This window comes from Spermophilus citellus (genome assembly GCF_964194105.1).
Source record: "Spermophilus citellus genome assembly, chromosome: 2".
In the NCBI taxonomy this organism is placed as follows: Eukaryota; Metazoa; Chordata; class Mammalia; order Rodentia; family Sciuridae; genus Spermophilus; species Spermophilus citellus.
The window spans coordinates 192,082,953-192,106,065 of record NC_138183.1 but is presented as its reverse complement, the minus strand read 5'-3'; the positions used below and the strand labels follow the sequence as shown (position 1 = coordinate 192,106,065).

The following is a 23,113-nucleotide window of genomic DNA, read 5'->3' as shown; positions in this document are numbered from 1 at the left end:
ATGTACTGAAATGCGTTACAAACCAGAGGTGTTTTTTTATATGTATGTTCAAAATAGACTTAATTACATTAAAAATTTATTGTTTATCTGAAATTTAAATTTATTTGGGTGAACCAGGGGTGTTTTATAATAATTAAAGACATCTTTTTTAAGACAGATTGAAATATCTAGGTTTTATACTTTGTTTTAGATTTTTGACATTGGTAATGTTTTATACTGTTAATAGTTAATTTCTTTCAGTGTTTTGTATTGTGGCAGTTTGAGAAACAAATAGAGAATGGAAAACTTGTTGGAATTTTTTTATTTGTAGTAGACTTTCTTGTTTTATTATCATATAACCTTGTTTTCCATCTTCTTTTAAGATGAAAATATGAATTTTGAATCATGGAATTTTACAGATGCAAAGTCTGAAGTCCTCAGACGTGAAACTATTTGCCTGGCGAGGCCATTTGTTTATTCCTGACATTCAAGAACTTTGTGAAGAGTATTAGTTTAACAGATCTTCATCATTTTGTTGTTCTTGCTTGTGGCAGAGAAATAACTAGAACCTGCATCTTATGAGCAGTTCCACTGTGCTTGCCTGGGTGTGTGGAGAACTTGTTTTGTAAACCTCTCTCTGTGCTTTGACATGGTATCCTCACAGCTTGCTAGAATTAAAATGGGGTAGAGGCTGCTCAGACTCCACTTTCACACCCACATTTTGTGGTGTGAATTAGAGTGAAACTGGAATGTCCCTCTGGAGTTTCAGTGATCAGTCTTCCTGTTTTGTCCCTGGGTATTTATCACACTGCTCCTTTTTTGAACATTCTTAAGAAAGTTTCAGAAACAGTAACCTTTGGTGATTTTAGAATTTTGTGATTGAGGAATTTTAGAGTATTGGTGATGACTGATGTAGACTCTACTAAGTAGTGATGTTATTAGATGTTTTACTTATTCATTCTTTGTGAAAACTCTGATAAAGTATATTTATTAAGAAGCTGAAAGTATTAGAGCCCAGCACTTTGGTGGACCATTGAAATATCTGGCATTTCTTCCTATCATGGTGTTTAGAATGTTCTAAAAGAAGCAGACTTTTTTTTTTTTTTTTTTTTTTTTTTTAATAATGAGGAATATTAGGAAGCTGAAAGTAGCCCCTTCCTTTAGCTTTTGTTGGTAGACTCTTGCGTAAGAAGGGAAGATGTAAAAGTAAAAGTAGGAATCAGACTTGGATCTATAATTTTCCAGGAAAAACTTGATGTTCTTTAACATGGTGGTTCTTTTTATGACTCACGGTTTAACTCTGAACTATAAATAATTCAAGTTCATGTTAGCCTATATTAAAACTAATTCTAAGCACAGAGTAGGGTAAGCTATTGAGGTAACCATTTATGCAACAGACACTGATTAAAGTTCCTTCTTTGACTGTGTTAGGCACAGGATTCTGTATATCTCGTTTCTGAGGATATGAATTATTTCCTTCCTCAATTCCAATCATTCTCTTGAATAAGAGTCAATCCAGAAAGTTAAACTTTTTTTTTTTTAAAGAGAGAGTGAGAGAGGAGAGAGAGAGAGAGAGAGAGAATTTTTAATATTTATTTTTTAGTTCTCGGCGGACACAACATCTTTGTTGGTATGTGGTGCTGAGGATCGAACCCGGGCCGCACGCATGCCAGGCGAGCGCGCTACCGCTTGAGCCACATCCCCAGCCCCCAGAAAGTTAAACTTTTTAAAATGCAAAATGAAAATAGTCTTATTTAGAATTATGAAAAACTGATTTTTAACTTTGTTCCTTTTAATAAAAAGAATGAATGAATGTTTTTGAGAAAATTGGTACTGCCTTTATCCACTGAAATGTTAATGTCTAGCAGCCTAAGAAAGTTTCCCAATTTTTGATTCAGAAAACAGATTACCAGCCATGGTAGGCAAATGAGCTATGGGATGCTCATTACAGGTTAAGTTTATTTTATAGGAACGTACTCATCTTAAGATAGAGTTGGTACCATTATGGACAAAATAATAGGTATTTCAGACTTCTCTCATCAATTGACTGAATGGAGTTTATTTTACATGGAAGATGTTTAAAAATAAATAGACAAAGAGCAGCTGCCTTGGAATATCACTCTGGAGTGATATTCATACATTTCTATCAAAAGACATCTGTCTAATGATTAGATGGGGGACATTGTAGAGTTGCAGAATTTTTTTTTTTAAAAGAGAGAGAGAAGAGAATTTTTTTTAATATTTATTTTTTAGTTTTCGGCGGACACAACATCTTTGTTTGTATGTGGTGCTGAGGATCGAACCCGGGCCGCATGCATGCCAGGCGAGCACGCTACCGCTTGAGCCACATCCCCAGCCCAGAATTTCTTTATTTTTTGTGTCATTGGGGATTGAACCCAGGGAAACTCTACCACTGAGCTATATCTTCAGCCCTTTTCTTTTCTTTTTTTAAAATTTTGAGACAGGACCTTGCTGAGTTGCTAAGGCTGACCTCAAACTTTCATCTTCTTGCCTCAGCTTCCCAAATTGTTGGGATCATAGGCATGTGTCACTATGCTGGTACAGAATTTCTTAATTGCACATTAACTGCATTTTTACTGAGTGCATTTTTGATACACAGACTCATCTATTTTAAAACTGCTTGAAAACTACAAAACCATTAGAAAGTTGCTTCTTGCCGGTCATAATGGAGAACGCCTGTAATCCCAGCAGCTCGTGAGGCTGAGGCGGGATGATTGCAAGTTTAAAGCCAGCCTCAGCAATTTGGCAAGGCTCTAAGCAACTTCGTGAGACTGTATCTCAAAATAAAAAAATAAATAAGTAAAATGAAAAGGGCTGGGGATGGGTCTCAGTGGTTAAGTGCTCCTGGGTTGGATCCCTGGTACCAAAAAAAAAAAAAAAGAAGAAGAAAAGAAAAGAAAAAGAAAGTAGCTTCTCCTGTTTACTTAGATATTAACATTTTAGTGGATAAAATCTACCACTCTTCTCACTGACATTTTCTATTCACAAGGTATCCTATAAGGATCAATGTAATTGCATGATGCTAGGCTGGGGATATATATATAGCTCAGTTGGCAGAGTGCTTGGTTCACATGCAGAAGTCCCTGGGTTCAGTCCCTAGCACCACACACACACACACACACACACACACACACACACACAAATAAATAAAGTAATTGCTGATGTTTTTGGTTGGATAACTTCTCCCAAAGACTTATGTGTTGATGGCTTGGTTGCCAACCCATGGTATTGTTGGGAGATGGTAAAACCTTTAGGAGGTAAGGCCTACTGAAAGGAAGTTAAGTCATTGGGGGCATGCCTTCGAAGGGGATATATTGTAACCTCAACTCTTCCTCTCTCTCCTTTTTGATGGCCATGAGGTGAGCAGCTTACTCCACCATGCTTTCCCACTGTGATAAACTGCCAAGCCACAGTACGCTAACCAATCATGGACTGAAACCTCCAAAACTATTAGTTGAAATAAACCTTTCTTTTTTTTTTTTTTGTTTATCTCAGGTATTTATTACAGTAAAGGAAAGCTGACAAAGATAAAGGACTTTCTCAACTATGATATTTTGTTTGGCTTCTTAAAATTCATTTCAGTAGTATTTCACTTATTAACATTCCACAAATATAAATGCTTATAAATGCCAGAGACAGTCTAGAGCAGTAATCAAGGTGCCCTCCTGAACCTTGCTTTCTAATGAGTGACAGACAGGGGTTAGCAAGCTTTTTCTTGTGAAGGGCCAGGTAGTTAATGTTTCAGCCTCTGCAGACCCTCTGATCTTCATAGCAATTATTATTATTATTATTATTATTATTATTATTATTATTATTAATTAGCCCTATGTAAACAAAGGAGTGAGGCTCTATTCTAGCAAAACTTTATTTATAGACACAAATTTTTAATTTCGTGCTATGAAATATTCTTTTCATTTTTATCTACTTTAAACACTCAATAAAAACCACTTATCTTGTAAGACATACAAAAACAGGAAGTATTGTTGGACCATGGGCTATATAGTTTGTTGACTCCTGAGATAGATTATAAACAATTAACAAATAAATAACATAATTTCAGGTGTTGTAAAAAAGAAAGTTTGTTGTACCAGAATTAGTTGCAAGGAATTCTAACCATTGGGCTGTTTAATGGGTGTTATTTGGCAAGACCTCCTTAACAAATTTAGGAAATACCAGATTAAGCAAAATTTCTCTCTCTCTCTCTAGGTTAGCTCAACCTGTAAATGCATTGCTGGGATGGGATTGGGATCATGTATTAATATGAAGTATTTCCCAAATTTATTTGTTTATAGAATTATTTTTCTATGGAGTACACAGGGAATAATTTTTCCTAGACTTTTCTTTGGAAAGCAGGAAGCTACTGTACATAACCAACTGATCATAAAGTATGCAAAAACTTGTGAGCTCAGAAAGTGCCACAAAATTGTTCAGAATGCATAATTTACTTTATAGGATATATCCTAGCCTTTCACTCAGAGCTCCTATAGTCTTTACTTGTAGAAATTATTACAGCAAATTTAGTTATTAGAATTTTCAAGTACCAGCAGACTAAAAGCAAATGATTTGAAGGGCGAAAGAGTCTAAATAGGCAGGAAAAAAAAATAGTGAAAGTGGAGACATGAAGGTTCTGTGTCAGAAATACCTTATAGCTTGCTAGCCTTGGTAGGTTTCAAACACAAATTTTGCCTGAAATCAGCATACTAAAGCTTAATACTTAAAAAAAAAATATTTTTAGTTCCAGATGGACACAATACCTTTATTTTGTTTATTTAGATTTTTTTTTTTTATGTGGTGCTGGGGATTGAACCCAGTGCCTCACGTGTGCTAGGCAAGCGCTCTACCAGCCCTAAAGCTTAATACTTTTATTTTTTTTTTTAGTTATAGATGGACACAATATCTTCATTATTTATTTTTATGTGGTGCTGAGGATTGAATCCATTGCCTCACATGTGCTAGGCGAGTGTTCTACCGCTGAGCCACAACCCCAGCCCCTGAGCTTAATACTTTTTAATGAAGTGCACCTTCTTAATGAATTATTTGGAGCTTGATATTTGGAACTAAGCTCTTATTTGCAGAAGAGGAAGTTGATGTATGTGTAGAAGGGAATTGTTTATCATAGTGTGAATAACAGCAGTAAGTGATGGATGTGGAAAAGAATAACCAGATGCCAGAGATACTATAAAGAAAGAACTGATGGGTCTGGATGGTTGATTAGAATGGGGTTGGAACAGGAGAGATATGAAAGGCAAAGATGACTCAAAGGTTTCAAAACAGGGTGTCTGGGAAGCAAACACATGAGGTTACTAGTCCAGGAGCTCAGGCCTGGGTCCAGGTCTTGGTTTTACTACTTATCAACAGCATGAACATGAGTGGGTGCCTTTACATAGGGCTTCAATTTTGTTAATTAAAACGTATGCAAGATGGCTTAGATAAGTGCTTCTTAAACTTAAAATGTGTATATAAATTATCTTTTGTGTTGTTAAAATACAGATTTTGATTGTGTAGATCTGTTCAGGGACCTAGAATTCTTAATTTTCAATACATTCCCAGGTGATGCAGAGCAGCAAAAGCTTAGAATGACCTTCAGGGTCTTTTCCAGTTCTGCAGTCCTATTTATTGAGTGTTTCTACTTCAGAAATGTTTTACCTTTCTGACTTTCCTACCTCTATTAAAATAGATGAATTCTAAATCTGTCTCTTTACTTCAAATTAGAAATACCAAAATCAATCCATCATTTCCACTGATAACCACATCCCTCCCTTGGCATTCTTATTTCTGTTTATAAAGTACTTATTCTTAACATAAAGTATTTATGTTTATAATGTACTTTACAGTTTTTCAGAGAGCTCTTATATCCATTATTTCATTTGGTCTCTGCCATAACCCACAGAGGTAGGAAGGTAGAAACATCTCCATTTTATGGAAAGGGAGACAGTACGTAGTTTGCCCACTAGTGAGTGGTAGAACTCTCTTGAAGTTCAGGCTTCTCAACTCTAGTTGGAGCTCTTACCATTAGGTCACACAGGGAATGGCTGTCACATATTCCCGTGTTTAAAGGTTTGTTGTCATCTCTCTTGTTTTTTAAAAATGTAAATTTAGTTTTATTTAAAAAATAATATATTCCTATGATTCATGATTCAGAAGGTATATAAGAGGATACAAGTGAACAGTCTCACTAATACCCATATCTTGAGTCTCCTGGGATAAGTAGGGTTATCAGTTATAGTTTATGCCTCTCCAGTAATTACTTAATTATATTCTCTTTTTCCTTGTGGAACACAAATGACAACATGCTAAACATCCTGACTATATAAACTGTACTTAAAAAAACTAATTGTATATTTTTGGAGATTTTTCTATATCAGTGCTCAAAGAGCTGCCTATTTATTCTTTAGGGCCACATAGTATTTCATTGTAGTGTAGACTATCACTAGTCCCTATTGATAGACATTAAAATTATTTAGTTTTTTGCTAAATAAGCAAATCTTCATTACATGAATTAATCAGCTGCATGTTACTGTAACATGCACTTGAGACAATTAACTTGTAAAGAGAAAAATTTTATTTTGCTGGCAGATTTGGAGATTTCATTCATTCAATAGAGACTGTTGACCCTATTGCTTTTTGCCTGTGAAATGCTTTTGGGAATGATGGGGAGCAATGGGCCATAGTAAAAACCATTCACCTCAAGGCTAGGACTCAAAAGAGAGGAAAAGGAAGGGTTGGTATTACTCTGTCCTTTTCAAGGGCATGCCCCCAGTGACCTAAAACCTCCCACCAGGCCCTATCCCTTAGTGTTTCCACTACATGTTAATTAGTGCCTCTCTGAGAAACAAATTTTAACATGGGCTACTGGGAAACATTTAAGATCCATACGGTAGCAGTGTATCATATTATATATCTGCAAGTATATTTTAGCACAAATGCAGAAGTGGAATTTTGGATCAAAGAACATTCACATTTGTAATTTTGGTAGATAATCGTGAAATTTGCCAGCCATACAGGTTGTACTAATTACATTCCTTTCAGTAAAGTGCCTGTTTTGTCATGGCCTTTTCTCAGAATAGGTATCAGATTTTTGGTCTGTCAATTTTAGTTTTTTTTTTTTAAATTAAATAAGGAGGATCCTTTCATGTTTAAAAGCTTTTTGTGTTTCCTTTTCTGTGAATTATCTGTTAATATTCTTTTTTTTTAATTTTTAGTTTTGTATTTTATTTTTAGGTGGACATAGTATCTTTATTTTTTATTTTTATGTGGTGCTGAGGATCGAACCCAGTGCCTCATGCATGCTAGGTGAGCATTCTACCACTGAGCCCCAGCCCCAGCCCCTGTTAATGTTCTTTGCCATTTTTTTATGTTGGGTTGTTAGACTTCTTATTGATTTCTAGGAATTCTTTTATCTGTTAGTGAAATTTTCCTTTTTAGGTGAATTAAATTTTTCTTTTTTTATTCCTTTGTATAATTTTAAAACATTTTATGTAGTAGCATTTCTGTAGTTTCATATATTTTGTCATTCTTAGACCTTTGAGGTTATAAAATGACTCTTTGGGTGTTTTTATGCTTCAGTTGTTTACATTTAAATATAATTTGATTTTTAAAAAATTTTAAATTGAGAAGGTTTCAGGTGATACATAAAAACAAATATTTACAAGTTTATGGGATACCATGTGACCTTTTGATATATGTATACATTGTGTAATGTTTAAATTAGGGCAAATTATCTATTCCCTCAAACATTTATTATTTCTTTATGGTGAAAACATTCAAACTCTTTTTCTTCTAGCTTTTCAAAATATATAATACATTCTTGATACCTATAGTCCTCTCTGTGCAGTAGCTCAATGGAACTTACTCCTATCCAGCTATATACCTTTTATAAGTCATCTAAAATTTGTTTGTTTTTTTTTTTGATGACTACCCTATTTTCCTAACATCTTATTGATTAGTTCTCATTTCCCTAAGGGTTATCTTTGATTCCTTTTTATCTTTAATCTATTTTCTTCATCCCCAAGCACATCCATTATCTATAATTAGTAACTCCATTGAGCTAGATTTTCCTTTAGGCTCGAATATGTTGTTATCCTTTCTTTCTGTTTATATTGTTATTACTTTTAAACTTTGTTATTATTGGTAAATATATGTACATACATGTACAATATTTATTGCTATGTCCATGTATGTTGAAATGCATGTATATCTTATAAATGTGGGGAGAGAGAGAGATTAAGAGATGAGTATTATGAACTCCCAGGAACCTATTACCTGGCCCAAATAACTATTACCTCATGGGATTTGTTTACTTTATACTCCTACCTATTGTCCTCCCCTATCCACAATTATTTTGAAATAAATCAAGGGCATTAATATTACTCTTAACACTTGAACTACTGATGGCTATATTCTATCTTGCATTTGTTATCCTCTTTAGGTAGGTCATCCTGTGTAACTCTGTGTTGTATATTTCTAAGTGCGGCTCACTGTTATCTAAAATTTATCCTTTTTATATGCAGAAACTCACATTCTTTTTTTTTTTTTTAAGAGAGAGTGAGAGAGGAGAGAGAGAGAGAGAGAATTTTTATTATTTATTTTCAGTTCTCGGCGGACACAACATCTTTGTTGGTATGTGGTGCTGAGGATCGAACCCGGGCCGCACGCATGCCAGGCGAGCGCGCTACCGCTTGAGCCACATCCCCAGCCCAAACTCACATTCTTTAGTAAGGTTACATATTGTGAAATTAGGGCATACCATGTTCGTATTCCCACAGTTCCTATGCATAGAATGTGCAGGAAATGCCAACAAGATAGGAGAAAGAAGGGAGCAAGAGAGGGAGGGTGAGAGGTCATGCAGAGGGCTGTCCTGGACGTCACTCCAGAGGCCTGTTTCTTAGAGCAGCTTGGAGGGAAAAATGGAGGAAATGGGCAAGTTCAGACCTTCCCCTGAGATTGGGGATAAACAAAATAGAGGTAAGAATGTGTACCAAGCATAGATAGTTCAGAAGTGTATTTTGTCTTTTCCTGTGTAGAAGCCTGTTTTAAAATTTAGTACTGTTTAGTAAATGCATATTAAATCCTGTTGAAGGAGAAAAAAATTAATGTTAAAATAGAGGCTTCATGGGGGGCTGTGGCTGTGGCTCAGTGGTAGAGCACTCGCCTAGCATGTGTGAGGCACTGGGTTCAATTCTCAGCACCACATAAAAATAAATAAACAAAATAAGGCTAAAAAAAAAATAGAGGCTTCAGTTCCAAGGTTGCATAATTTGTGCCAGGGAAAGGTCTTATTTAGGAACAAAGAACTATAAAATATTTTATGAGAGATTAGGGTTGTTGGATTATTTGTTTAAATCTGTAACACTGACTGTTGGCACCACTTATTTATAGCCAACAGCATCAGGCATTAGTTTTTAAAGCATTCTTATATTTTTTCAAAACTTCTCACAGTAAGTCTTTCAGGTAGGATCAAAGGATTAGGAAAAAATAGGTGATTGAGAGTTCTATAATATAGACGGGGATTTTCCATTTTTTAAAAAAGGCTGACTTGAATTTATCAAACTTAAACTCTTGGCTCAGTAGTTCGGTGTTTACCTTCTGTGGAAATGTTAAAAACTAATTTTCTCCTAAGTGTGCTCTCCTAAGTGTTATAACAAAGTGTAATAGTAATTTGAATTTACCTGGAATACCCTGAGTCTTAATTCATACCTGCCATTGTCCTAGATTGAGAATAAATATCTAAACTAAAAAACGAATGTAACTGGGAGGTCAGAGTACAAATGAGAGAATTGTCCGGGACAAGTTTGACTACATTTCAAAAGCAAACACTGTTTCAAAAAATTATCTCTTGCTATCTGTGATTATATACATCAGGGATCAGCAAACTGAGCTAACAGTGGCTGGTTTTTCTAACAACTAATGAGCCAAGACTGGTTTTTACATTGGTAAATTAAAAAAAAAAAAATGCAGACAGACTGGGTTTGCCCTGATAAAGCTAAAGTACTTCCTCTTTGACCTTTTCAAGTTTGCCAACCCTGATCTACATTATTTAGGGACTGTAGCAATGTTTCTTTATGTGAATATTTAAAACAACCTGCTCTTTTGTGTTTCATACCAGCACTTTTAATGGCCTTTTAAAAATTGTTATATGGTTTTACATGAACATATCACCATTAAAGAGTGGTTATTGAGTTTTTGTTTTTATAGCATACCGGGATAAACAAATTTGTTCACATTTTTGTGAATTATAGAATTGCTTGGTCAAGTATTATAAACATTTACAAATTTTGAAATTGTCGCTAAATTGCCCTTGCTCCAAATTGGACCAGTTTCCCCCAACTCTGTTTTCTTTACTTATGTCTGTCTGACAGAGAAAAATATTATAGTATGTTTAATCAGATAGGTCTCTTCTGCTATGTAACAAATTAAAAATTAGTGACTTAAATTAACATCATTTATTTTTGCTTATGAATGTACTTTTGTCTGGGCTTGGTGGGAACAACTTGTCTCTGCTTACCTTGCTGTCATTTTGGAGGCTCAGAGGCTCAGGGTGTGGTCACTTAGATGTCTGGCTATCTTCTAGGACCAACTAGGTTTCAAGGAGGTCAAGTGGAAGCCATATCAACTTTTATGATTTAGCCTCAGAAGTCACATATGGTCATTTCTGTTACATTTACAGATCTGCCCACATTTGAGTGGGAGAGAACATATATCTCAGTTGTTGGTGAAAGAGTGGCAACATCACATTGTAAGAGAGCATATGAGATGGGATGTATTGGTACAGTCATGTTTGGAAACTATAAATGCCCACAAGGTAGAATGTTTTCATGTGCATAACTTTAATTGTGGTTGTGATTATACCTTTTTTCATGTGTTCATTGACCATTTCCATTTCTTTTTCTATGACCTACCTTTTTATATCCTTAGCTCCTCTTCCCCCGCTTTTAATTGGTGCATTATAGTTGTACATAATGGTGAGATTTGTTAAACAAAGTTTAGCAATATAATTTGGCTGATATTATTCTCTCTTCACTTCTGTCTTCCCTCCCCTCCTCTCATCTCTTCCCCAAATCAAACCAAAATAAAATATTTCTTTGTACCTTGCCACTAAGTTTGACTATTACTCTTCTTCTACTAACCTGCTATTATGTGACACATCCTTAATAAACAGTTACAATTAAATCCTCTTCATAGTTATAATCTTTGACAGTTCCATAAGGATGGGCCGATGTTTGTCATTATAACTCTCATTTTATGTATGATTTGATCCAGAGACTTAAATGGTATCTGCAGGACTAAATTCTGCATGTTTTGACTCTGCTTTCTTCCTCACTGGTTTCTCTGTGATAGAAAGATGGCTGCTAGTATCTCTAACCTGTGTCCTTCCAGACTCAGGGACAGTGAGATGGGTGGAGGGTGGGTGAGAATGGGTTGGTAGAAAAAGAACTACTAATACAATTCCTGGCCCTCATGGATCATATGTAATGATCAGGGAAATGGTATGTGCTGATTGGCCTGATTTGAATCACGTTAACGTCCCTGATGCTGGTGCTCTGGTTAACTCTACAGGACTGATAGTGGGATGGAGGTCCTACAAAGGAAGATCTGTTTGTTTATTTTTTAACCAGAATAGATGCTTGGCAGGCCAAAGCAAGTCAGCAAACGAACAAACACAAAAACCAAACCAAAAAGTTTCATATAGGCAACTGTTAAATTATAAAGCAGCTTTCTAAGAAAATTAGTAGTTAACAAGGAAAGCAACTATTTTAGTTTCTTTAGAAGTACTGGTTTACAATCACGCTAATGAGTGATTCTTATTATCTCACTGAAGCAGATGTTTGAAATTTTATTGTGTATGCCACTTAAGTTTTGTATTGGAATGTGTGCGTGTGCGCACACACATGTACACACACACACACACACACACACATGCATTTTTTGTGGTACTGAAGTTTGAACCTAGGGTGGCTGTAGCACTGATCTCCACCCCCAGCCCTTTTTATTTTGAAACAGGGTCTTACTAAGTTGCTCAGGTGGGCCTTGGACTTTCCATCTTCCTGCCTTCGCCTCTTGAATGATTGGGATTATAGGTGTGGGACATCAAGCCCAGCCAAATTTATATTTTAAAGATTTTTTAAAAGTTAAGGAGTTTAGGGTTGCCCTCCCTGTCTTTTTGCCCAGTGTTAATATTTCAGGTGTTCAAGTTGTGCTCTCATTCCATCAATTCCTCCCCCAAATCAAAGGTGGATGTTTTAACTTTATGTTTTTAATCTCATATAGCATGCTTTACAGATAGTAGTATTTTAAAGATTTTAAAGCTATATGTTAATTCAAACGTAAAAATCAGAATTTCCTGATTAGTTTTGGGGATGGATGTTATTAGACCACAGTTCAGCTGCCTAAAGCTACCACTGTAGGATGATGCACAAGGAGTATTTTATCATCATGAAAGCACAGAGTAAAGAATTTGAGGAAGTTTTAAGGAGATGCTGCTAAGGAAAACTGCGTAAATATTATTTTAAAGAGTAATTCCAAAGTGTGTGTAAATCTTAATTATTCAGAATGTTTCTACCTTCATGAGATATTGAAACTATTTATTTTTAAATTTATATATGAGAGTGGAATGCATTACAATTCTTATTACACATATAAAGCACAATTTTTCATAGCTCTGGTTGTATACTAAGTATATTCACACCAATTCAGGTCTTCATACATGTACTTTGGATAATAATGATCATCACATTCCACCATCATTTCTAACCCCATGCCCCCTCCCTTCCCCTCCAACCCCTCTGCCCTATCTAGAGTTCCTCCCATTTTCCTGCTCCCTAACACATTATGAATCAGCCTTCTTATATCAAAGAAAATAATTCGCATTTGGTTATTTGGGATTGGCTAACTTCACTTACCATTATCTTCTCTAACTCCATCCATTTACCTGCAAATGCCATGATTTTAGAACACATTGCAGTTTGGTTTTAATGTCTATGAATAGACCATTGGAAGAGATGACCTGGTATTTAATTCTATTTAGAGACAATCACAAGCAGTGTGTTTGATACTGCTGCCAGCCCATGAAGTACCACTAGACTTTATACTCTGGAGTACCCAAAATGTACGTGAATCTTGAGGATTTGTGCTATTCCAGAAGACTTTTGAGGCTTGACCCCAATTTCAGTTCTTAGATCAGTTCTTAGATTTGAAGTGCTCTGTGTTCTACCGTTTGGTAGATGGGCATCAGATTCCATTAAGGATTCCAGATCACTTAAGGAAAAGTATAAGTTTATCAGTTACTTCTTTCACAGGTGAATGCTTTTGACATTGTATCTGAAAGTCATTGCCAAACCCAAGGTCATCTATATTTTCCTCTTAGTTATCTTCTAGGAATTTTATATTTTCGTATTTTACATTGAACTCTATAATCTATTTTTAGTTAAGATTTGTAAAAGGTATAAAGTTTAGATCTATGTCTCAATTTATTTTTTTGCCTTGTATGTATATGTCCAATTTCATCACCTTTTTTTTTTTTTAAAGAGAGAGTGAGAGAGGAGAGAGGAGAGAGAGAATTTTTAATATTTATTTTTTTTTAGTTCTCGGCGGACACTTCATCTTTGTTGGTATGTGGTGCTGAGGATCGAACCCGGGCTGCACACATGCCAGGCGAGCGCGCTACCGCTTGAGCCACATCCCCAGCCCCTAATTTCATCACCTTTTGTTGAATAGACTTTCTTTAATGAATTAATTGCCTTTGAGCCTTCATCAAAAAACAGTTGACTATTAGTATGGGTCTGTGTCGAGGCTCTCTATTCTGTTCTCTTTTTTTTCTTCTTTTGCCAGTACCACACTTTCTTGAATACTGTAACTTTATAGTAGTGTCAGTTCTTTTACTTTGTTTTTCTTGATATTGTATTGGTTATTGTTTTTTTTTAAACCTCTTAATGTACTTGGAATATTCCTCTATGTATTAAGATCTTCTTTGATAGTTTTCATCAGAATTTTACAGTTTTCTTATATTGATTATACACATTTTGTTATATTTGCACCTAAGAATTTCTTCTTTGGCTGCTCAAACAATTTTTTTTAGTTTAAGTTTTTAAATTTTTTATGTTAATTAGTGCTTTGGAATCAAATCCAGTGCCTTGGGCATGTTAGGCAAATGCTGCATCACTGAGCTACATTCCCAGTTTAAATTCAGTATTTTTTGGGTCTTGATCCAAGTATGCATATTTATGTAAATAGTGTTTATATATAAAAATAATTTAACTAGAAACAAAGAAAGATATAAACGAGTCTTAGTATCTGGCAGTGTTGGTTGAGTTATGTGAACTATCTTGAAGTTCTGCCCCTGGAGTTGTTAGTCTTCAGGCAGACTACTATCTCTTCACCACCTCAGTGCCCTTTTCTTTCCTCTACATTTTTTTTCTCATCCTGCTTTTCTTTTTCTCATACCAACTGGCTTATCTGTTCCTTTTTAAAAAAATATTTATTTTTTAGTTTTAGGTGGACACAATATTTTAATTTTATTTTTATGTGGTGCTGAGGATTGAACCCAGTGCCTCACACATGCTAGGCGAATGTGCTACCACTTGAGCCACATCCCTAGCCCTTTATCTGCTCCTTTAAAAAAAAAAAATATTTGTAGATTGACACAATAGGATTGAACCTAGTACTTCACACGTGCTGGGCAAGTGCTCTACCACTGAGCTACAGCCCCAGCCCTTATCTGTTCCATTTTATCTTTCCTTGATCCTAATGTATTTATTTTCATTTTAACTCTTCTCAACATTTACCTACTTCAAGCAAGGTGATTTTGAAAGTTCCTGCAAAGAACAATAAACTGAAGAATGTTTTGGTTCTAACAATTATTTGTAACTGATAATAATAACTAGATGAAGTAATCTTGTTTCAGTTATCTTTTATTCTATGTTAGTAGTTTTTAAAAATAAAAAGTGACTTGATGATAAAATTGTAATAGATGTTATCAAAGAAGAAGCCAAGACATAGGGCACAAGAGGGCTCATGTTTACATGTACAGCCTTTTACCAAGATTCCTTTGTTCAATCAAGTGGCTGAGAGCATCTTGTATTTTAATTAATTACAATGTAATGAGAATACGTACTCTAATGTTTTTGAAATAAGTAAATAAAGGAAAATACAGAGTCATACAATCCAAAGTCAGTGTTTTTAGTAGAGTTGGTTTATTTGTGGATGGGTTTTTGTTTTTTGTAAACCTTCTTGTAAAATGCCCTTATGTAGTCAGTTCTGTTTTATCTGCGTTGGTAGATTTAAATTGGTAATCCACTCAGATGAGAATCCTAACCTTGGAGTCAGAAAGTGCTTGGAGGTGGTTGTACTTACTTCCTATGTATCGGAGAGACTCTTTAACAATGCCTACTGCACATCCACTACAGATCTCAGTTTCCTACATACTGCTTTGCAAGACAGTTAATTCCATTATGATTGCATTTATCATAAAATGACTCTCTTAACTGCTCTGTCTTCTATAGTAATAGGGGAGTATAAAGACCAAATTGTATCCATCAGGTGTATAAATACAATATATAGAGATAAATGCTCATGTAATATAGGTATAACCCCCTAGCTTTCTTTCCTTATTTCTTTCTTTTCCTCTCATTTATTTATTATTTATTGTTTTTTTAATATTTATTTTTTAGTTTTAGATGGACACAATATCTTTATTTTATTTTTATGTGGTGTTGAAAATCGAACCCAGTGCCTCACGCATGCTAGGCAAGCGCGCTACCACTTGAGCCACATCCCCAGCCCATTCTTTTTTTTTTTTTTTTATATTTAGTTACCCAAAACTGTTGGAATGAAGAAATGAATAATGATAATAAGTAATACCTAATCTTACAGAGTTAGGAGGATTTAATGGTCAGTCACATGAGGATTAAATTGTCACATGTATGAAGTTTTTGGCACAGTACATGGTACCTGGTAAACATTTAATTAGTGCTAACAGTACCATGCTGGTAATGATCTCTATCATCAAGTCTTTTCCTGCTAGATAAATAGGGAAGATAATTATTAACAACTAACTTTAACAGAAGGCTGAATTGAATAAGCAAAGGTCTTATTCCTGTAAAGCAGCAAAGAATTTCAGTTAGAGAATCAAGGGGGAATCCTCTCCTTTAAACATTGAAGTATGAATAGAATCTCCTTAAAGAGAAGGCAGGATTCTAGATTGAGAGGTTACCCGAGCAGAAAGCATAGAGCTGAGAAAGTGTGTGTGATGGATCCTTAGAAGTCAGACTGCACAGGCTCTGATAGCGATGATGGGAAGCTTGTACTTTAACTCCAAAGGCTTTGGGTGATCTTTTCAGGTCTTTGAACCGAGGCCCCATTTTGCAGTCATACAGTAAATTAAATGTGATTATTGTGTATAGATGATTAGTGGTTCCTGTAAATTTAAAACTTTGATAGAAATGGCTAATGGAAAGTGTACAGCAGGAGAAAATGATGATTGTAATCCAGGGTGTGAAATGGAAATCCCGGGCGGATTGTGCAAAAATTGGTTTTTCAGAGTAAGCCCTAGGAAACTTTTGAAAATATATTTGGAGCTTTTCATACTTAGAGGATTAAGCAAATTTATTAACCTCTCTAAAAGAATCTTAATCTCTAGTTTGGGAGAAAGGATTGAGTTGGTATGTGTATGGAAAAGGAGCTGGGCCCTTCTGGCCGTCTGCCTGTGTAACTGAAGATGAACCACCTCAGGAGAATGGACTGGCTCTCAGCCTGAAGGGAGAGCTGTAAGCACATTTTGAAACTGAGCACTTGGTTTCTGTTTTTAAGTCTCTGAAGAGAATTCTCTGACATAGGGAATTAGCTTTGGGGGATGGATCCGAAGTGCCTAGATTTCAGCATTGCCGACATTTTCTCTTTGATATGAAATGATTGATCTATCCCTTAAGGTTATCTTGTATTTTTACTGATTTCTACTATTGCTTATGGAGATTTTGTGTTTCTAATACTTAAGACTCCAAATAATTCAAGCCTCGGTTTAGAGAAGTTGTTAAGAAGGGGGCTTGATTAGGAAATAGAGACTGGTTGGCTGTTGGTAAAGCCAGAATTTAAGCTCTGAAGAGTAGAGTTATTGGCTGGGTGGAGTGACTAGTGATTTATTATTTTATTTTTTGGCTCTGACCTCTTCTAATTATACAAATGATCTGTCAGCTAGACTAAACTAGCAACAGGGGTGTATGTTTATAATAACTGCTGATTTTCTCTTGGTATGAGATGGACTTTCTTTTAAAATATTTTTTTAGCTCTTGATAATAGACCTTTATTTAATTTATTTATTTATATATGGTGCTGAGAATTGAAGCCTTTGCCTCACACATACCAGTCAAGTGCTCTACCACCAAGCCACAACCCCAGCTCTGAGATGGACTTTTCATGTTTACCAGAATCTTGCAGAACAAAAGCAAGCTACTACTTAGTTTACGTTCTAGGGAATACTGATGTTCTTTTGTAGGAGCATAGCACTTATATGACACTTATGCTTTTCAAAAAAAATTCATATCTGCTCTCATTTTATACAACTATTCTGCAAATGAGATAGGGCAGGACTAATTCCTATTTGACAGGGGATGCTGAGGCATAAATGAAAGATGGGGTTACAGTTGCTGGGTCAACAAATAAATGGCTGGGACAACCTGTTATAATTTCATTTTTGAGCTGTCGCTTTGGAACATTATATAGGAGTGAAAAAGCTGAATGCTGTCTCTCTTTGTTGTTACTTTTTAGCGGCGTCTTCGGCATCTTCGAAACATTGCGGCCCGGAACATTGTTAATAGAAATGGCCATCAACTGCTTGATACCTACTTCACACTTCACTTGTGTAATACTGAAAAAATATATAAAGGTAAGGGAATTTGTGGACTCATCGATTGTTACATCTCATTTTTATTCTTTTGTAGCACAAGTGATTTTTTTAGTGCCTCCAGTTATTGCTGCTTATTGGAAAGTTCAGTTGTCATGCTGTCATGTTGAACAATTATACATATTAAAGAAGCGTGGCTAATAGTTCTTTCTGGTAACTTTCTGATAGTTTGTCATTCTTTTATGAATGTAGCTGTTAATATTCCAGTAGCTGCATTTAAAATGGAGTATGTTATTCCACTAAACATTTTCTTTGCTCTTATGGTAAAATAGAAATCTAGTTTGTGTCTTCTTTTTTTGGTGATGCTGGGGATTGCACCGATTGCACCCAGGGCCTTGTGCATTCTAGGTAAGCACTCTACCAACTGAGCTATATATATCCCCAGCCCCAAATTACAGGCATAAGAAGACACAAATGTAATGGGGTCCTTTTCAGAAGAGTGTCATATTTCTTCTCTTTCATGTATTATATTATGGATTCTTCCATAAGTGACATTTCTAAGAATAGATGAAATATTTAATTCAAAATCACAATCATCTTTGGAACACATGTTGAAACAAAAGACACTTGTATAAAACCAGTTGACTTAAGTGGGATGGTGTAAGAAAAGAAGCATGGTAAAATAATGGGAATAGCAGATTAGGACTGAAAAATATATTAACACTAGCTATAGATCAGCAACTTTATGACTTTGGATGAAGATCATATTTTTTTATTTTTTATTTTTGTTGGTTTGTTTTGGTTTTTGAGGCTCTGGCTGGTCTCAAATTTATGGACTCTAAGCGATCATCCTACCTCAGCTTTCCAAGTAGCCAGGACTACAAACATGTGTCTTCCTTAACTTGGCTCAAGATCATGGTTTCTTGAACCTTATTTTTCCTACCTGCAAAGTAAAGAAAATGATGTCTTATGAGGTAGGCAAGAGAGATTTGTATGAAGATCAATAGAGATAATGTAATAATGTATGGTAAGGTGTGATTAAAGATTCATTTATGTTAACAAAAGGTGACATTATAGCCAGTGTGGTGGTGAATGCCCTGTAATCCCAGCTGCTTGGGAGGCTGAGGTAGGAGGATCATGAGTACACAGCCAGCCTCTGCAAAAGCGAGGCCCTAAGCAACTCAGTGAGACCCTGTCTTTAAATAAAATACAAAATAAGGCTGGGGTTGAATGCCCTTGAGTTCCATCCCTGGTACCAAAATTAAAAATGTGATATTATTTTAATAAGTGATATTAAGGATCTGTTTGAATCTTGTCATATGGCAAGGTGAAAAAATTGAGACATTTTATCTTTTTAGTTTTGAAAATTACTAAGGCATCCTTATTAAAGGAATAATTGTTGATATATATGTATATATATGATATATTATATATACATATAATACACACACACACACACACATATATATTTTGGCCACTGCTGGAGTGTCAAGCTCAGGGCCTCATGCATGCTATGCAGAAGTGCCCTGCCACTGAACTACATCCCTATCCTTAAAGCAGGATAACAATTTTTATCTTTTTTTTTTTAGTTTTAGAGATTGAGCCAAGGCCTTGCATGTACAAGGCAAGCACTCTACCACCGAGCTACATCCCCAGCCCATCTCTCTTTTTTTAAATATCTATATATGCTAACTGTAACAAATACCGAAAGACTCATGGTTTCACATAATAAATTTCTTATACTAATGCCAGTGCAGGTGTTCTTATCAGTTCTTCTCTAAGTAATGACTGTTTGCAAGTTCTTTCTATTTCCATATGTTTCTCTCCTCAGTATATGGCATCTGGCATAGAAAGAGAGACTTTCTATTTCCATATGTTTCTCTCCTCAGTATATGGCATCTGGCATAGAAAGAGAGAGGATTGCTTGTGGAAGATTTTTTTTTAAATAAATATTTTTTAAGTTATGGATGGACACAATACCTTTATTTTATTTTAGTATTATTTTTTAGATATATGCATATATATTTTAGTTGTAGTTAGACACAGTACCTTTGTTTTACTTATTTATTTTTATGAAGTGCTAAGGATCGAACCTAGTGCCTTCCACATGCGAGGTGAGCACTCTACCACTGAGCTACAACCCTAGCCCGTGGGAGAGTTTTAAGTGGAAATGGTCCATATCAATTCCATTACATTTTATCTGCCATAAATGAGATGAATTGTTCTTTTTATTTTCTATTCATTTTTTGTTCATCATCTTTTTTAGATGAAAAGGGAGCTGGGAAATGTAATCTTCCTATGTGTTCAAAAGGGAATTGTAACAGTTTGGTCAATATGTGGGTTAAGGTGAAGGCATTTTTGTAGACCTTAGTACATTTAGTTAGCTGCTCACTAATTGGTTCTGTCACTAGTGATATAAGACAGTATTGGAGTATTTTTAATTTTTGATGTTTTTTTGTATAGTCAGTCCTTGCTTATGCTGTTAAAACTGTGTCCTTGTTCCACTTTTACTTCTGATACTAGTAACTAATAGTACTAAGCACATTTTAGGAATTTGGAAAATGATAGCAATTATTAAATTTGTAATATTAATCATAATAGTTTCTAAAAAGAGACTAGTCATGGAACTGGTTGACCATGATGTAAAGATGAAAGCAAAATGACTTTTTTTCCCTCTTTTTGGCTTAGAGTACATCTTGAACTTACATGTTATCATAGGCTGTTTTTTGAAGTTATCTCAACGAAATGATCATGAACATGTTTAGGGAACAGGTGGTGAAAAAATCACAGGGAATTCCAAGGCCTCGTAATAGTACTGAGTCTTTCACTCACTTGGAAGCCTTATGAGCCTCACTTAATTTATCCTTAAAATGAGAGAACTGAGGATTTCTGTGACTTCCTTCTGCTCTGAAATCTCATGGTTGAATGAAATCTCTTCATGAGTTTTGTTGGGCTTTGTAAAGCTTTCTCTCAGTAATCCTAGTGAATGTCACCTTATCTTTTTTTTTTTTTTGTACCAGGGATTGAGCCCAGAGGCACTGTCTGAGCCACAATCTCCAGCCCTTTTTATGTTTTATTTAGAGACAAGGTCTTGCTGAGTTGCTTAGGGCCTTGCTAAATTGCTGAGGCTGGCTTTGAACTCTCTGTCCTCTTGCCTCATCTTCCCGAGCTGCTGGGATTACAGGCATGTGCCACCATACTTGGCAGGTCACCTTATCTTATTGGACCTGTCATGACAAACATGAATATTTCATGATCATTATATGGTCCTTGATGTAAAATGACTATGATGAAAGGTCAGTTGGCTCTTCTCACTGAACTACTTGTACTACCTATTTAGTGGTATCATTTCTTAGTTTTACAAGAAATTTTTTTATTGGAAGAATATCTGAAATGCTGGTTTCTAAGTATTCTTTTATTTTAGCAGGTCTCAAGAACATATGTGTGAAATTTTTTGACTTTTGATATCTTTTTAGTGCTGGTAGGAGATTTTCAGTTAAGGTAGTTCCCATCAAATACCAATTGTTATATCCCCATAGAATAAAGCCTGTTGTATGGATGGGGAACTAGGTTCTAATTTTGTTTCTCTCATAAAGTTGAAATTTTTATAACATCAAATTTGTTTTTCATTCAGTTATTTTCTCAGTTGTGAAATATCTGTGTCTGTCTTCTCCTGGAATACCAACTAGCTGCAATACATCTGAAGAAGAACTCAATACAATCTAATTTGATGATCTCATCCAAGTTTCATATTTAAATATGATCTATTGACCTTTCCTCTGAACTCATACTCCTATATCCAGTTGTACAACCCCCTTTGAAGTCTAGTGGTAACTTAACCTTGGTGTCACCTTTCCATTGCTGTGACCAAATACCTGAGATAAACCACTTAAAGGAGGAAAGATTTATTTTTGCTTATGTTTCAGAGATTTCAGTTCATAGTTGGCTTTATTTCTGTGAACTTGTGGTAAGGCAGAACATCATGGTCAGGAGAGAATGTTGGAACAATGTTCTTCACTCTGTGATGGCCAAGAAGCAGAGGTGGATGTGGAGGGGTGGGGAGGCAAGATGTAATTCCCAATGACCTTCAGCTAGGTCCCACCTCCTCCAGTTTCCGCCATCTCCCAGTAGTCTTTTCAACTATAAATTCATCAGTGGATTAATTCATTGAAGAGGTCAGAGCCCTCAATCACTTCCCAAAAGCCCCACCTCTGAACATTGCTGCATTGGTCACCAACCCTTCAACACATGAGCCTTGGGGGGGGGGGCATTCCAGATCCAAACTGTAACAAGTGGTATGTTCAGAAATGAATTTCTGATGTTCTAATCCTGAATTCATTCTTCTATTAGAAAAATGGCAACTCCATTTCCTTGCTAAAAACCTTGGAATCATCCTGGATTGTCATCTTTCTGTTATATCCCACATCCAATTTGTTAACAAGTACTTTTCGCTGTTATTATTAATATGTTGCCATAATCAGATCGATTCTTGCAATCTCCAAACCATCATCTCTTGCCTGAATTGTTGAAGTGTTCTTGTAACAGGTTTGTCTGTCTGTGTCTCCCCCTCAGTCTGTTCTCAACTAAGATTCTATTAAAATGAAAATCAGATTGTGACATTCTCCTCAAATTCCTCCAGTGGCTTCCTCCTTTATTCAGAATAAAAGCCAAAAACTCGTGCGGTTTCCTTGAAGGCTCATGATTTGACCCTCTGCTGCCTCGTGTTCCTCTCCTGCCCTCCTGACCTTGCTGTTTATTTGCCCCAAGCTCTTTCCTCCAGGTAGCCACATTACTAGCCTTTCACCTTTCTGCAGGTCTTTATTCCTCTTGTTTCTCAGAGAAATTCCTTGATCACCCACTAACCCTCTCGCAGATTGTGACTATCCTGCCTGTCTTTTGTGCTTTATTTTTGTCCATAGTACTTACGCTCATCCAGCATACAGTATGTTCAGTTATTTGGTAACATATGGCTCCTCCACTAGAATGTAAACTCCACGAGAGCAGAAATTTTAAAGTTTACCTTAGCTCACTGTTGTGTTCCTAAAACCTGGAACAATACTTGGCATGTGCTAATACATATCTTTTTTTTTTTTTCTAAATTTAATTTTTGAATAGATAATTCAGTCTATGGTTCAAAATATATACAAAGGTTTAAATTAAAGCCTCCCTTTCATGTGTCTCCCATCATCCTAGTTTTCCACCTCACCCTGATAACTATTCTTACTCATTTTTGTTCATCTTTCCTGAGATTCTTTAGGGCAAATACAAGTAAAAATAGGA

The 23,113-nt window shown here is 35.5% G+C and overlaps 1 protein-coding gene across 3 annotated transcripts in view; it reads left to right on the top strand.

Annotated features, from left to right (window-relative positions):
• The window catches only part of UVRAG (UV radiation resistance associated), a 320,231-nt gene that overhangs the window by 9,517 nt on the left and 287,601 nt on the right, over window positions 1–23,113 (top strand). For all 3 annotated transcript variants that reach the window (XR_014017941.1, XM_081260421.1, XM_081260422.1), the window contains exon 2: window positions 17,758–17,875. Coding sequence is in view for 2 of the 3 variants with exons in the window: in XM_081260421.1 (XP_081116547.1) it covers window positions 17,758–17,875 (118 nt within the window). In the remaining variant the exon portion in view is untranslated. The remainder of the gene's footprint in view (window positions 1–17,757; window positions 17,876–23,113) is intronic.